The sequence below is a fragment of the Caenorhabditis briggsae genome, assembly GCF_000004555.2.
Source record: "Caenorhabditis briggsae complete genome, chrX, whole genome shotgun sequence".
NCBI lineage: Eukaryota > Metazoa > Nematoda > Chromadorea > Rhabditida > Rhabditidae > Caenorhabditis > Caenorhabditis briggsae.
Genome location: NC_013491.2, coordinates 12,097,781 through 12,114,577, shown reverse-complemented (window position 1 = coordinate 12,114,577; position 16,797 = coordinate 12,097,781). Strand labels below are relative to the sequence as shown.

General features: G+C 36.3%; 2 protein-coding genes across 2 annotated transcripts; both read right to left on the bottom strand.

Annotated features, from left to right (window-relative positions):
* Positions 1-3,461: 3,461 nt before the first annotated feature.
* Cbr-nhr-173 lies at positions 3,462-6,979 on the bottom strand (the record flags this gene model as incomplete). Its single annotated transcript, XM_002644872.1, has 11 exons — positions 3,462-3,712; positions 3,785-4,061; positions 4,107-4,194; positions 4,626-4,717; positions 4,768-4,956; positions 5,249-5,349; positions 5,402-5,467; positions 6,020-6,125; positions 6,238-6,324; positions 6,511-6,688; positions 6,903-6,979. 11 exons carry the CDS (start codon positions 6,977-6,979, stop codon positions 3,462-3,464), a joined length of 1,512 nt encoding a protein of 503 aa, XP_002644918.1.
* Positions 6,980-11,176: 4,197 nt separating this feature from the next.
* On the bottom strand, positions 11,177-16,563 carry CBG10856 (the record flags this gene model as incomplete). The annotated part of the gene is made up of 15 exons (XM_002644871.2): positions 11,177-11,307; positions 11,355-11,505; positions 11,552-11,722; positions 11,788-11,910; positions 13,180-13,317; positions 13,497-13,613; positions 13,685-13,787; positions 13,835-13,941; positions 14,000-14,146; positions 14,258-14,358; positions 14,634-14,709; positions 15,271-15,380; positions 15,482-15,677; positions 16,275-16,394; positions 16,453-16,563. The coding sequence occupies 15 exons, from the start codon at positions 16,561-16,563 to the stop codon at positions 11,177-11,179; spliced, it is 1,902 nt and encodes a 633-aa protein (XP_002644917.2).
* Positions 16,564-16,797: the final 234 nt, after the last annotated feature.

The following is a 16,797-nucleotide window of genomic DNA, read 5'->3' as shown; positions in this document are numbered from 1 at the left end:
TATCAAAAAAATTCACTTTTTGGAAAATCTCGGATTTTTGGATGTATTTTTCAAAAATGGAAAAAATAGAAAACGACAATGAATGTGAAATATAACATTTACAACATGATCAAAGAGATTCTGGTAACCTCTTAAACAGATAATACCTTAGTAAAACACAATTCTGTGTATGGAAGGGATGTTCAAATAGTCAACTTGAGATTTCCGGCTTCTGAGCTTGTTCTACCATCGTTCCAGGATTTCAAATGGTCGATACTTGGTACTTTTTATGTTTTTATCATTTTTCAGGTGATCTTCTACAATATCTAGCCATTTTTCACTCGAAAATATGATTCTTCAAGCTCCAAACGCTGAATTTATAAACAGTGAGACAACCCAAATCAAGCGTCAGGCTCACTTTTAGTCATTCTGGTAAAGTGGGTTGAGGGAATTTTGTATTTTTCGGATAGATATCAATACTACAGTTCTAGTTGAAGATATAAAACATGACTGCCTATTCAGGGATGCCCATGGAAACGCAAAAAAAACATTTCGAGACAGATTTCGTTAAGTAAAATACTGATCAAACAGACTACTGATTCAGTTTCTGTTCCCGAGTGCTCCATTCATCAGTTTCACATTGCACTTGTAAGAAGAAGTTGTTGTGACTGTTTAAAAACAATTAACATGAGATTCCATCACTTTCAGAAATCAATCTGACCCAACACAGGAATGTCACAGCTTGGACTTCTAAAGAAAACAGATCAATTGGACCAGGAATGGGCATCCCTGAATAGGAACTCATGTTTCATAGCTTCAACTACAACTGTAGTATTGATATCTATCCGAAAAAAAATACAAAATTCTCTCAACCCACTTTCCCAGAATGACTTAAAGTGAGCCTGACGCTTGATCTCTAGTTGACACTTTGAACATCCATACCATACACAGGAGTGTGTATTAATGAAGTATTATTTGTTTAAAAGTAAGCCACAATCTCTGTGATCATGTTCAAAACGTTGTATTTCACATTTGATCATTTTCTATTTTTTTTCCAGGTTTTTGAAAAATGCGTCCAAAAATCTGAAATTTTCGCTGAAGTTATTGAAGCAGACGACAGAGCACAGCAAGTGGGAAATGGGAACAACGACGTCGCTCGATGAAACCCTTGTGAGAGGTGCATTAGGGAATCTATCCGTGAAGCTTTCAAGAAAGCAATGGTCGAGCATGAGAACGCGGATGAGCGAAAATCTTCTGCGGACGAAGGAGCACAGCAAGCTCAACAACAAGAAGCAAATGAAACCAACTACTAATCTCATAAGATCTTATTTGTTTTTGTTGATTTATATTGTTTTTTACACCTATTGTTGTCCTTGTATATCTTTCAGAAGCTATAAAACATTGATCAAGGTTTTGACTACTATCGTTTGGTACGCTCACTAACACAATATAAATACACCGCTTGACGCTGATGGTCAGTAGTTCATAGTCATCATTACATTTTCTAGAAATCTAGAAATTAGTTTACATTATCTTCCATATCTAACCAGAAGATAATGTCAATTATTGACATCAAGATAAGAATAAAATTTGATGCTTCGAAATTCAGAAAGGAGGTGAAATGATTTACAATGAGGAGCTGTCTTTTCTATATCCAGCCAACTTTCATTTGGAATAATTTGTGATGCGTACCTAGAGTGCCTAAAATTGATTAGAATTCCAACCAACCAAAACCGATCCAAGTTCAGAAGAAATGTGAAAAGGAGACAACATGTACTTATTTATACAGGAACAGAGAAAAATATCTAAAAAATGATATATGCGAAAAAAACTCTTCGAGAAGCGGAAAAATCTGTACAGAGTTATGACTTTTCGAATATACTTGACCCGCTTTTTCTGAAAAATCACAAGAAGTTTTGCCATTTTGTTATAACTGCGCATGCGCCGCTTATATTATCCGATTTGTGCTAGTCCAGGGAAGGGCCATATTTGCCACTAATATCTAAGAAAAAGCGAGGGGACACTTTGGGTACTTCCCTTGTGAGAAAATTATTTCAGGAAAAGGGTCGAAAAAAGAAGAAATTGTAAAGTGAAAAGAAGCATGAGGAGGGGAAGTAGAACATAAAATATTCGATTTTTCTCCCTGCTTTGCCGAAAAACCAATAGCTCCCCGTCGAGCGCGCTTGCACAACAAAATTGAAAAATCGTGTGCGTATCTACGAACACCACATAGATTTCAAAAACATTTTTGCCAGTTGGTTTTCCGTTGATGCTAAGAACGGATGCGGTAGCTTGTTTTTTAAAATGGAGTGTAAATTTATAATTAATAACATTGATAAATATTTCATTTAACTAATGAATCGGATTGTTTCCAAAAGGAATCTTATATTTTTGGATTGTGATTACCTAAATTTATCTAAACGGAATCAACGACTGATGTTAATTACTCACAGAGAAAACGATGCATTGTAGCAAGAAAAAATTAAGCAAAGGAATCAACTTTACATGAGCCGATGAAACATCATAGCACATAAAATTCAATGTCAAAAAAGGCAATTTGTTCAAAAAAATATTTTTGCAAAATTGGAAAAAAAGGCTGAATGTGAGAGTCAAGCTGAGACTATGAATTACTGAGAAAAAGAAAAAAAACAGTGACGGAAATGAAAAAGTCTGATATTCGACAGAAAATAATCATACTGACGAGCTACGTAGCAAAGTCTTGAAGAATCTGAGTTTGGTCCCGTCAAAATGAAAAGTACAAATAAGTTCGCGGCCATGAGACTGCCTTTTTTACGTTCTATACTGATGTATTTCAAACTACAATAATTATAAATTATATCCATCTCACACTCAAAAAGACACCCAAAAATTCGAATAACTCGATTAAACGAGTATTACGACGTTACTGTTCAGAGAGTCATGAATTAATTTAAAATGAAACCAAAATGATTCTTTAAACATTCAGGCTCATGATAAAATTTTTTCAAGCCGCTTTCATCCATGTAGTTTGAGAAAGTAAATTGCATTAAGAAAGTATATTGTCGTCAACTAAAAGAGTCAAAATAATAAACAAATTGTATACGTAGAGCTGGAGGGAAATTGATAACGTAAAACTGGCGGAGGAGTTATATAAATCTAAAAAGGGATACAATTTCCAAGAACACAGAGAGAGGAAAAGAGAGGAGACGCATACTTACCGATTTACCTTTTTTCAACTTCAATGGTGGAATCGACCAGTCAAAACCAAAAAAAACTGCTGAAATTTTTTTTAACTTTCTAATGGTTTGTGTTTGTATTTTTACTGCTCAATTTAATTACAAATTTTTATTAAAAAAATTACAGGAGATATCAATGCAACGTCTTTATACAGAGATCAATGGGATGAGTGACACTTCAAATGAGTAAACTGGGAATATATATCTATCACAGGTTGAATAAATAATGGTTTAAACTTTAAAGTGAGGAAGCAAAACCGATTTCGATTACAGAACTTCCATGACGTCATCAACAAGGGCATGTGGGAATCCCTTGCGTCGAATACGCATGAACAAATGAATATCCTTTTGATTTTTGCATCTAGTGTCGAGACCATTGCTCAGAGCAAGAATTGCCGCGTATTGACCAGGTCCTTTCATTCCTCGACTTGCTAGACAGTAACGCATAAGTGCTTGACTGTACTTTTCTTTCTCACGCGTAACCACTTCGACAGCGTGATCACTCAATCCACTGATAGCTGCAAAATGATATTTATCACTGTTTTTTCTGATTGAATGAGAAGATTTTAGTTTAATTAGTGAAAACTCACAAGCATTGCACAAGGTGATTGCTTTGAACAGCACATATTCTTTTTTGTCCAACCCATACATTACAAACGCCTTGATTGCAGCGGACCACTCTTCACGCATCTCTTCTTGTGTTTTATAATGGAACAACTCTTTGTGCGGTGGATTCCAATCCTTTGAGCCCAAATGAGGAGGAATTGTTCCATCCGGATGAAGAATCACATCGAAATTCTTTTCGTATGAGAAGAACGATTGATTAAGATGCATCAGCTTAAGAACAACGGCACGGAGAAGGAGAATCTGAAACTATTTAGTTGATAGCAATTAAGATTGGTATGATGTTACCTGATCTTCTTTGGAAATCTGATGCAGAAACATGAAAGTTTTGGCGTATTCCACAGATGTGAACAAATCGTAAACGAACCAATTTTTCCTGAAAGTAGCGTTCGAAGTTGTGGGATAATTAATAGTGTGTTGAGTTTATATTAAAAATTTTATAATGAAGATTATGTCTCTTGCATTTTCGAAAATAATGAAGTTGCATGGAACAAGATTGCCGCCCACATCATCTAAGGGCTCACTCTAACAAAAAAACGACACTCCGATATTCCGCGCGCGAAGATGTTTTTTAAAATGAAGTTACTTTTTAGGGATTGGCATGGAAAGTGTTCCAGACTTACTTCGAAAATTTTCAAGTCTTTAATACCACCTCAAGTATGATTTTTAAGTGTTTCACCTTTTTTTCTCTCTTTATCCCTGTTCGTTCAAAAAAGTATGTTATTTAAAAAAACAAGAACTAATATTCCAAAAAGAAGCTGTTCTCTTACATAATTTCTATAGAACATCAATTGCTCTTAAAATTACCTCTCTGGTGAGATTGGGAGCACACTTCCACTTTTGTGATAAGCTTTCATTTCTTCATGACTGATTTGGGTGAGCGGCCAGTTTGGCATAGGCTGAAATTATTCACAATTACTGGCTTATTCCAATTTGCAAATGTTCTCACCCCAATATTATCCACCATTCCAATCATGCTTTTCTGATCCAAAAGGTACTGGAGTTTTTTGAACTCGCTGTTAGGCGGATTGTACGCGCAGCTTCGGAAGTCATCAACTTTGATTTCAAGATACAGTAGCCCATCTATGAGTTTATCGATAGCATTATCCATTGAAATGACCTCTGTTGGGACCACCATCTGAAATATTCTTTTTGTTTCTCATAATCCCTACACGTGCTACTTTGAAAATAAATTTAATACAAATTTTGATTTCTGTCGACTCATATGTTTGTTCTAAGCTCAGCTGTATCTCTTTTCATGTAATTCCTCCATTCAACCAATGTTTGAGCTTCTTCTCGACCCCCGCAGACGACGTCTGGCATGTTTCTGGTTGCAGTGAACCCGATGTTTGTTTTGTTGATTGGAGAACCGTGGGACGTTTCCCCGTTGTTCTTTTTAGTTTTGAAAAGTGCTTTCCGTTTGTTTTTACCTTAGAAGTCGACGGAAGAGAGTCATCTGCTGAATTTTTCCGTTTTCCTACTATCTTTGTCACAACAGCGTTTCCGGATAATGAATCATTCGTTTGGATAGCTGAAAAAATAGAAGACATAAAGGATATAGCCGATGACTCAGATTTGAATACCATATGGATTCATTCCGACTTCGACACATTTTTGAAATCGACATGATCGGCACGAGCATCGTTTCTCTGCAAACACAAACAAGAATGTTGATGTTTCAAATCCTCCTCAAAAGTTTTTCATAAATCTCCTATTATGTGCCAGTAATCCGTCAATGATTCCGATTGTCTTGAGAGACTGAGATTTTGTGGTTTTGAATGAAAGAGGCCTCCCGAAAAGTACAATTTGTTTCAGTGAGGTCGTTAATCCGTGTGAAATGGTAATTGGACCCCAATTCGGAAGAATGAATACATTGTCTATGTCTGACAGCCATAGTTCAAGCACAGAATGGACAATGACGTGTTTTATTGTCAAGATCAAAGTTTCATCTATTCACAAACCATGTGATAGTAAAAGCGCTAACTTTTTGAGTTGCTCGCTGTTATCAGTGGGAGTTTTCCAGGTCACTTTTTACTAATTCCAACCGGAATTGCGTAATTGTCTACTTAGTTGGTCAAGGATTGAAAACGATTTTCAAACGAAAATTCGATGGTTCTTTGAAGAAAAATACGAAAGTGAATTTTTCAACATAAACTACAAATACGAAAAATAAGTTCAACCTATCAAATATCGTCAGTTACCTTTTGGCAGCGTGTTGAAACATTTTCCACCTCGCATGCACTCATATTTCCTCTGAGAGAGCACAGTTCGTCGGAAGAACGTTTTGCACCCATTGCACGATGGAACCTGGAACAATCGGACAATAAACTCCAAACTACACGTTAAAAAAATCCTAAGATCAGCACCACTATGATGTGTGAATGAGTTAGACAATACAAAACCCTTTGGCGGTCGGTACCTCGTAGTGATATCCAGTGGCTCGGTCTCCGCAAACAGCACAAATCGTCGGACAAACATTGCGCGGCAAATGATGGAAAGCAACAACCTGAAAATAAACTTGTTGCATCTTCAGAGTTGATCCTTAGTCAGAAAATGATAAGTCATCGAGAAATAAAATGTTTGGAAAAAAGGCGTTGGCTAGTTTTAGAATGTTAAAACTGCATGAAGTCGTTAAAAATTGTTCGCATACTATAATTTGTTTAAGATTGAGTCAAAAACCACAAAAACCAACCTCCTTCACGTCTTCTGGTTTTTCAGCTGGCGTTAAAACATTTTTGATATCCTCCTCAATATCAGGAAACTCGCCGACACCGTTCCAATTATTCATGAAGATGGCAGAATCAACAAAATCGCCAACTGTTTGTTGTTGATCCGAGTTCTCCGACGAGGAGGTGCTGTTGGAAGGTGAACTGCAATAAAAATCAATTGCGGAGGGGTCGGTTTGAAAGCTTCGCAACACTTTTCCATCAGAATAGTTGTCCACGTTTTATATATCTGCCTTGGAAATAAAAAACATTTGCATTTAGGAATAATATGTGGGAAAAACATCTATAAAACTGGGTTTCTCTTCTTTTCCCAAGTATTTTGGTCAGTCATTTCTTACAAAAGATTTGAACTACTCACGTTTGACTTTGGTACCGGAATTCGTTGGAAAATTGACCGTAGCCAGTTTGTTCTGGACTGTAGTGAAGAATGTTCATCTGGCTTTAGTTACTCTGAAATTTTGATAGGTCTTGAGATAAATGGAAACAAAAAAATACGGCGGATAAAATGACGTTTTGATAAGAGAAGCCGAAGAATTGCAAAAAACAAGAAGCAGAAAGTCTGTGTCTTAGGTGTATTCCCCGGGCGTATGATTCGATTTGGTTTGTGATTTGCGTCAACATATCATATCATTTCTGCCTTGATTTTATATCGTTCCGAGTTTTCCGGTTACAACTCGAAACGATTAGATTGATAAAAATAAAGTAGGAGGTCAGAAAATGAAATAAAAAAGATTAAAACAAGAAAAAAGATACCGACTCTGATTTAATCTATTCCTTCATTATTCGACAAAACAGGGTATTCGAGACGAGGAATTGGCCCTCACATGTCCTTCTCCGTCCATTTCAACCTAGTTTGTAATGAGAGAAACGAGATGCAAAATGTTAGAGGGACAAAGAATGAGGGTCTATAGGCCGAAGAATAGGATGAACAAGTTCCAAACGGAGAATATTCCTACCCCCCCCCCCCCCCAGTCTGAGTCCGAGCCTATTGTCTGCTCGAATCCGTTGCCAAAGGTAACAACGCCGAAAAAATCTCGCGCTTTTTTACGGAGGAGGAAAAAGAAAAAAAAAGAACTTTGGGAGTGGGAAAATGATATTAGTCGTGCTTTTAACAAATCCCTCAGGGAGCTTAGAACATCTAACAAATAATTGTATAACTTAATTTGTGCCTAAAAACTTGATCTTGAGTTCAGCACTTCTATGCCATTGATTAACGAAACAAAATCATCAGCTGAGTGAGCAAGTTTGTACGACGCAATCATAAAAACATGGGCGTCGAAATATGATAAAAAGGTCGATTCACACCCACACGCATTGTGTTGAGTTCTAGAAATGTAAAAAGTAGACGAATGCAGACTAAACCTTTGGAAAGTTCTAAAAAATTTGGAATTGCAAAATTTTTGAAATATGATATTCTAAATAAACGTCAGACTGATCCTTGGAAGAGCGACATTTTGCAGTATAGACTTCAAAAAAAAAACCAGAAAAAAATTGCATCTCACTTTTCAACACAAAACCATCATGAAAAATAGAAACTAATAAGAGGGCAGTAACTATTCGTCAAAAAAACATGACGTAGATAAAACTGTTGATGTCAAAAAACATGATTTTCGGTGCAGAATATAACAAAAACTGAAATGCAAAGACAACAGGTAGAGCCAAGCAACAACATTGACACATTTGTTGCTTTTCTGGAGAAAATTCGAGGAATTTCTAGGAACTAAAAATTGAATAAATCGATGCAAATCTAACCAAACTGTTGGTCACATGGCAGCCTGCCCATTGTCAAAAAAGACAGAAAATATAAATGGAAATAATTACAAAGTAACACTTTTGTGTGTATGTTACTTACACACCTTCCATTTCTCTTCATAGAAAAATATGACGTCGATAAAGAATAAAGATAGAAGAGAGATCGAGAAGAAAAAGAAAAAGATAGTTCAAGACTGTGCGGCAACTGAGAAAAAGATCACAAAAAGACGAAAGAAGAGGACAACAAAAACGAGGAAAAATGGAAGAGAAGACGAGATGGAAGAGAAGGTCGAGCGCGCGCGCTCTCGATTCGAATATTTGTCCAACTGAGGCACGGAATAGTGTACTCATGGGGCACTGTGAGGAGGTCTGAACAAATGATTGACTTTTTCTACCGCGTGTTTGTTGTGTTATCATGTCTGTCAAAAAAAAGAACAATTTTTGAAAGTGGAAACAGGTGAAAAAATTATGAAAAAATGTGGCCTCAAATGCTCCAATAGAACATCACTCGTACTTGCATGTGTACTTGCATTTAGCGCTCAACTATCTCAATTTCTGCATAAGGTATCAAAATTCTGGAAAACAATACAATCGTGGAAGATACAACGACCGATATTCTATCCGTTGACAGATTTCCGATATCTCTTATAGAATCCAAGATACATAATGGAACTCAAAGTGTATAGGATGTCATTCAATTCGAGCATTTAGGCAATCAGAAATGCTGTAGGCAAAAATATAGTCTTTTTTATTTGTTGAGTCTTGGAAAAAAGGAATAAGATTTGAAAAATCGTGTGATTCTTTCTACTGGATTTTTTAGATGTCGATGAAATCATGCAAAACAACTTCCTATGACTTTAAAAATGTGACACTCGAATAACAAATAACGGAAGCAAAAGAAGGAAGCATACATAGAAGAGCTCGAAAAGATCACCTTTATTTTTGAATTCATGAGAAGAAAACAGGAAGAATAATATGAAATCAAGAATATGAATGAACACGTGATTTTAAGAATTAGAATTGATCTGGTTGGTTTTTCTTGCAGATTATTAAACAAAAAACTTTGAGTTTTGAACGGGGAAGCGTAGTTAAGGGGAGATTATAGAAAAAGAAAAGCGAACATAATTTCTGAGAGTTTTCTGAAATTTCGAGTCAAAGACAAATGAAAGCAAATGTAAGTAAAGCATCTAAAAACCAGTGGATGATGACTAGAAACAGGTATTATAAAAAACGGAAACTTTTCAATTCGGTTTTTTTCTCATTATGATCTCTACTAAAGCTTTATTAAAAATTGCCACATTTTCTTTTATCAAACCAGGAAAACTGACATTTTTCGGAATATTTTCTTTTGGAAAATAATTAGGTACCTAATACATTTGCTCTCTACAAAATTAGTTTAAGCTGAAATTTCTCTCCAGACTGAATTTGTTGGATGGTAGATCATTCGAATTTGAATTTCGAATTTCTCCTGTGGAGGAGTGTTTACTATGAAAACGACCATAAGTTTCACTCAATCAACTATTTATTTCGCTCCCCGACAATTTTCAAATTCGCTATCTATCGTGTTCTTTTTTCTTCGAACTGCTAAAGTCTATGGATCACGTCAGCCTAAAGGATTTTAGGAGATTTGAAAAAGGAAGTCTAAGCTTGAGGATTGTAGGCTTTTCAGATGTTTTCAGATTTACTGTAGCCCACACACGTGACTATAGACTTATCCAAACGGTTAGAAATCAGAAGGAAGCTGTTCAATACCCTCTTATAGTTTGTGCCCGACTCAAAAATAGAACTTAAAAAAAGATGTTTGAGTTCAAATATTCGCCGAAGTACAGAAAAAATATCAGAAAAAAAAATAAAACGACCATCAAAACAAAACTAGGTCGCTTTTCAGGTGCTCGTCGGAAAAGTAATCCAATTCTATGGAAACGTTTCAATGCTGCCAGCATACTTGTAACGGGCCGGGCCGGGCTTTTTCCCGAATTTCGGAGGCCCGGCCCGAGCCCGGCCCGGCCCGGCGGGCCTGTTATTTCACAAGTTCTGAAAATTTCAAAAAACACATAAGGGGGGACCCTTATGTGATTTTTTTTTATCAAAAATTTTTTTTCGAGTTTTGTTGATATTTTTTGATCAACCTGACAAACAATCCAAAAACACAAAAAATAATGGAGAAATTTGTATTGAGAGCTCAACATTTGGCTCAAAATGACAACATTTTTTCTACCGGGCCTTCCGGGCCGTGCCCGGGTCTTGAAAAATTTCCCCAGGCCCGGGCCCGGGCTTTGGCGGGCCGGTCCGGAATTTTACAAATATGGCTGCCAGACTTCATATTGACAATCATCCGTTTCTAAAAAAGTGAAAGACTAACAATTGAAAATATTTTAGTGTTTGGAGACAGACAGTATATGGAACTACACAACATATGTGGGATGTGTTTATTCGATTTTTTACAGGGACAAATAATCGGTTGGGAAAAAATGATAGAAATTCAGAAATCGTTTGCTGTACAAAAAAACGTTGGAAGAGGTGGCACGCGACCTATTTTATTGCACGATTTAGTGAATTATACGGGAAAAATGATGACTCAAAACCTAGTAAATGGGGGTGGAAGTTTGGAAAGTTTGATCTACAGGAGAGTAGGGAAAAAACTTGTTTCATGGAGATTACGGGAGGCGTAGTAGAATAATTTGAATTATTCGAGAACATGGTGAAAAAACAAACGTCATTTATTTGTTTCATTGGTAATCCTGTAGTGGCTGTTGCACAATGTTATGTTAAGAAACAAACAAAAGAGCATAAAAAAGATGAACATTTTTATTTTTACTTTAAATACACAATACTCGATATCTAGCTACCAAGAAAGAACCAATTATAATCTGCAAAACTTCAAAGCACTATATCAATATCGCCACTCTGTTTCAGTTCTTCCACACTTCTTTCGAATTCTTGCCTTTCTACTTGTTGATGAAGCACTTTATTAGTTTCTAGCAAATGCTCAAACTCTTGATATTCCTCGTCTGCAAAGTTCAGTTATTAGTTTCATTTCTAAAAACGGTGATATTACCATATGGCTTCAAAAGTGCAAGGTTGTTACGAAGCTGACCATTTGCTAGTGAAGCATAGTTTTCCATTTTCTGAAGCTTGGCGATTTGCTCATCTAGTTGAGTAGTTTTTATTTTCCAGTTCTCGATTTCCATATCCAACTGTTTTATACTCTAAGGAAACAATTTTTTGTGGAAGCACTCTCAGTAATTGACTTACGTCAAAGTTCACACTCTTCGCGAATCCTTTTAGTATCTTCCACTGTTCATCGAGCCGATCACATTCAAGACTGTTTTCTTTGATCTGATTAGCGAGTATGTTACGCTCGTTCTCCAAAATAAGTCGCCTCTCGCGCAACTCTAGAACATCACCTCGAGTTGCCATCAAATCCTGATCAATGAAAAGAGGATGAGCTTTTCAGAAACGTTTAAGTGAATGAGAATAAAAACACCTACCAGAGGGAAACTTTTTTGTGATTTCTGCTGGGCGGATTGCAATTTGTCTTGATCCTCTTTGCGGGCTCTTTGGATCAGTTCCTCGGCCTTGGTGGTATAAAACTCCACATCTGCTTTACGAAGCTGCAAAAAATAGAATAAATCATGGATCAGGTCAATCAAACTACTGCCCTCAATATTTGGAACCCATTGAGATGGACGAACGAGGTGAGTGGGGTAATTGGTTTATGTGAAAAGTTAAATATTATTGGAAAAGTTAAACATTTAGATGTTATTTTTCGTTTGTGATTGTGTTTATTTATTAAAATTCAATATTGTGATTTTATTGGGTAATGCCGGTCGAGAATTCAATTACAGTACTGATCAATAAGATATACAAAAACGTTTTTTTCAACGGATTTTGACCGTTTTCAGGAGTCTTAAGCTGTCAAAAGTCCGATCACTTTGAAAATTTTGATGATAGTTTTTCAGTTATTTGCTGGGTTCTGAAGGACCCTGCTTTATTCATATTTTTAGTACAAAAGCAGGAAAAACTGGGGTGTCCTTCAGAACTTAGCAAATAACTGGAAATCTAGGAATTGTCGAAGTGTTTTAACCTATGTCTGTCCTATAACCTCCTGAAATTTCAAAGTGATCGGACATTTGACAGCGGAGCTCCAGACTCCTGAAAATGGGCAAAATGGCCATAGATCAATTGAATAACACTTTGTTAATTTCTTATTGACTGGTTCTGTAATTGACCTCAGAACTCTAATTGATAATTTTGGATAAACGGTTACAAACAGCATGCCTCGTTATAATGACATTTGAAAAAATGATTGAAAACTATACAAATTAAGATGTCTTCAATTTTCGGAAATGGAAAATTTCTGGAGTAATTTTTCAGGACTCTGAAGTTGACTTTTTTCTACTAAAAATTTAAAGCATAATATATCTCTGTCTGATGTTGTAAGTCAAGGATTCTAATTTTCATAGTTCGAAAAAACTCCAAATGCCTTCATTGTATGACGTTGATACTGTATAAGAGTTTTGTTTACTCATCATGATCTCAAAAACTGACGTTTTGTCCATTCTATGTAGTTATATCGCTTACTCATCCTACAATTACGTTGTCATCTCAACTTTTGATCCTCTTGGACGCATCCCTACCACTACAAAAATCTGTCGTCATCACTGATATTCTAAAAATCACCTCATGCTTCGCGCACAAGTGCGCTGCGCAAAAAGATCAGAAAATATCATCGTCAGATGGGTATAAGAAGACGTTTGGAGAGAACCCAATAAGGAAACAGTGATCATAGAAACAGTCATTCTGATTTGCATCATGACGTAGATCACGGCGGTCAAAATGTGTTCAAATATCTTCTTCTTCTTTTTACTGTTTTGTGATACCTGAATGTTTTCTTTCAGCCACTTGACATCTTTGGCTAGTGCTTGACCCTCCTGTCTTTGTCCACTAACTACTCCTTCGAGTTCTTTTAGCTCGATGCCTAGCACTCTTTCAGCTTCGTTTTCAGTGTCTCGCAGAATCTGCAAAAGAATGGTATACAATAAGCTTTTATAGTTCTTCTGTAAAACAATATAATTCCGCTTGTTGCGAGAACATCAGTTCCAAATCGGTACCAGTATTGTTTCTTAAGATCGATTTTTTCGATCAAGAATTTCTATGTTTTCAACTTTGGCACTAACAAAACCAACACATGACATACCTTCCTCCGACTCTCGTTCATTTTTGAATACTCTGGGAAATCGTCCATTTCGTCATCAAACTCAACAAATTGGTTCGGGGTTCCACTTGTTTGCGAACTTCGGTATGTTGTTGTTGGCTGTAAAGAAATAATAAACTTTCAATAACTTTCTCCGTCCTTCGGGCGAGTTTTCCCACTTAACCGCGTACCTCCTTAAGAATACTGTTTCGACTGGCCGGAATCTCCAGTTTCTTAATCAAATTATGGTTCAAACTCAAAGATGCAGAATAAGCGGCATACATTGGTGTGTGGCTGAACATTTTCGGGATTACTGTACTGTTGAACTTTAAAATTCATACGATTGCAAATCTGCATAATCTTTTGCTATTCTCAGCTGTTTTTGTTTTTCTTCACGTGCCGAATTTCTGGACTGTTGTTTATCGAGCATTGCCAGTTGATGATTCACCTAAAGTTACCAAATAACCAAACGAGTATTTTTCGAACTATTTTCATATCAACTAAACCTTTTCTGACTCTTCAGCCAGTTCAAATTCTTTAAGACGGATTTTGTCTTCAAGAGTGAACCACGCCTTTTCCATTTCGTCCAATTTTTGCACCTCTCTCATTTTATCCCTGTCCTCGTCCTCGAATACACGATCCGATTCTGACTCCTGGAAATCATAAAAAACAGGTATGGATATTTAGATAAGAAAGAACAATGACTTCTGGATCTATAGTATGAAATTGGAAATATTTTGATTAATCAAATTGTAATAACTTACCGTGTTTTTTGCAATCTGTGCACTCAGTCGCCTGTTTCTTGTACGCTGGTCTCGAAGTGACTTTTCAGCTTGTCGGAAATTTGCACGTCCTCTTGATGTTCCTAAGTACATTCAACGTAATTTCATTAATAGAGCCTTTAGACATTTAAAAGACATTCTTTTGAGGTATTATTGGCTTATTTTCACCTAAAGCTCAAATTAATAATCACTTTGTCTGTATTGTAGTCGTGTGTCTGAGCCCTTGTTTCTTTGAAAAAAATTGTTCAAAATTGGAATCTGATCTTATTTCTTCTTTCGTTTTTTGCAAATCTACAGTAACGGATAATCTCGCCCTACTTGAACTTTCCAAGTTTTATTCTAAGAACAGCCCACTCACCGATCTGTATATCCTCCAATCTTCTTTGGTTGATAAAAACATCATCAATCAATCGGGTTAAATAATGCTCCAGAGTCTGTAAATGCGCAATTCAGTTTGTTGCTGAAAGCATTCAGATTAGAAATCTATCAGCAGATTAACAGATCTTTTAAAGATATTTACAGTGAAAGCACTTTTCGATGATTGAACGGAAATTAGGAGAAAAAAAGGCCTACTAAAGGAGAAGCTCTAGAATAGGGCTATAAAAAGCAAAAAGTATGATGTGAAAAATATGTAAAAGTGATACTGTAACTTTTCTTGGTTACCGTGAAACCTGTATCAGAAAGGCCGAACCTTTTATGTTTGGTGAGGTCTCAAGGGGGGCACTTCAAAAAAAGAGGCCATTTACTTAGAAGAAACAATTTTATTTTTGGTGGGGTCATCAGGAATGCAATTTAATTAGAGTGACCGTGTAGTTTTAGAAGCCCTTCTAATAGAGGTTTAGCGGTAACCGTAACTGGAGCTTTTCCAATCCAGAAATGATGAATTCTGAGCTCTAATGAAGCTGTAGGACGCTAAGAAGAACCGATGTGGTTTGAATCAATTTTAGTATCGCACTATTCTTAATTTTCCTTTTATTTTTTTCACTTAATATCACCTTCTCTGTTCTCATATTAGCATCAAATGCAGCTTCCAATTGTTGGAACGCTCTTTCATCTGTTTCCGCATCCGATCCCATGTGATTCAGATTTTTGGTTACTTCGGCATCTGAATTCGTATTTTTGAAGCTCATTGTGATTCAGTGCATTTGAATAGTTCTATGCAACAACACATAAAATCATAATATTATTTTGATTGACAAAACTCACGCTTCTCTCGAAGACTTCTTCCTAGTTCCGCTTCATGCATCAAGTCGTCATACAGTTTCTCCTCTTTTCCATCCAGCGCCGACCATTTCTGCACGGCCTCATTCATTTCATTGTTCTTTTGTTGTTGCAATAAGAAGCTTGCCTCGGCGTTATGCTCGATTTTGGTAAACGTTTCATCGATTTCGTCATATTGAGCCTGGAATTGAATTTTATTTTACCAAATTTTTAAAATTGCAATTTTCATCATTAGCTCTAGTCGCTACAAGCTGTTCAAATTGGTCGCTAATACATACACAATCCAAAAAGTACTCCGCAGCTGTATTTTGTGGAATTAACCTCTCTGTCTTCTTTTTCTCTTTTCTTTGTCTAACTGGTTTTTCACAAGTAATCAAAAAAAAAGTGTGAATTTCAAAAATCATTGTTATCGTAAAAATTTTCCAACTTGTCCGCAACTTTTTTTTCTTTTGCAGTCCGGGTTTCTCTCGTTTTATTCTTGTGTTCCCGAATGTTTGAAGTCTCATGTCAGTCAACAATAGAGGGTGGTGAAAGTGATATCAAAAAGATCTCTTCCAATTTTTCCTCTATTCTATTTCCAATTTTTTTTCATTTTATTTTGTGTTTAAAATAAAACGAAAATCCAGATAAGAAAGTATATAGTCAGTGCGGTTATCAGTCAGTCACGTTGCGAAAAAATTGCGACAGAAATGACTTGGCGATTTTCGAAAATCAATTATTGATAAAACATGTTATCACGTCTTGTCTGTATGAGTGTGTGCCTCTTTAATGGAATTACCGCTAAATTGTGATGTTCCGTTTCAATTCGTTTAGTCTCCAATTTCAATTTTGCAGTCTTCTTGCAAATTTGCTCGTAATCACTGCATTTCTTATCAAGCTGTTTTCGTTTTGCTTCAGTCTGAAAATTACTTTTTTCTCCCTAGTCATGTCATTTTTCTGTAATTAGGTTTTTTCACCTGCTGCAGCAGCTGTTGAGTGACTTCTGAAGATGTCGGTAGACTTGTGTTTTCTGCCTCTGCTATTCTAGCCGTTACCCGTGCTCGTTTGACAGTAGTAGAGGCTGACATATTCACAATAATATGGGGAAGAAGAAAGACAACATGGGTGTATATAGCAAAGTGAAAAAAAAAGAATGAAAAGGCTCTGGCGAACGTACTAAATGTCGTCCGCCGGCGGCTTTAGTGGTGTCTATGCCAAAATCGTTGCTAGGTGAGAGAATGCTTTAGATGCACGCGTCATTGCGCAATACTAAAATTTCAAAAATAGTGGCCCCGCTTGGAAATTGTTTCCGCTCGATTTCA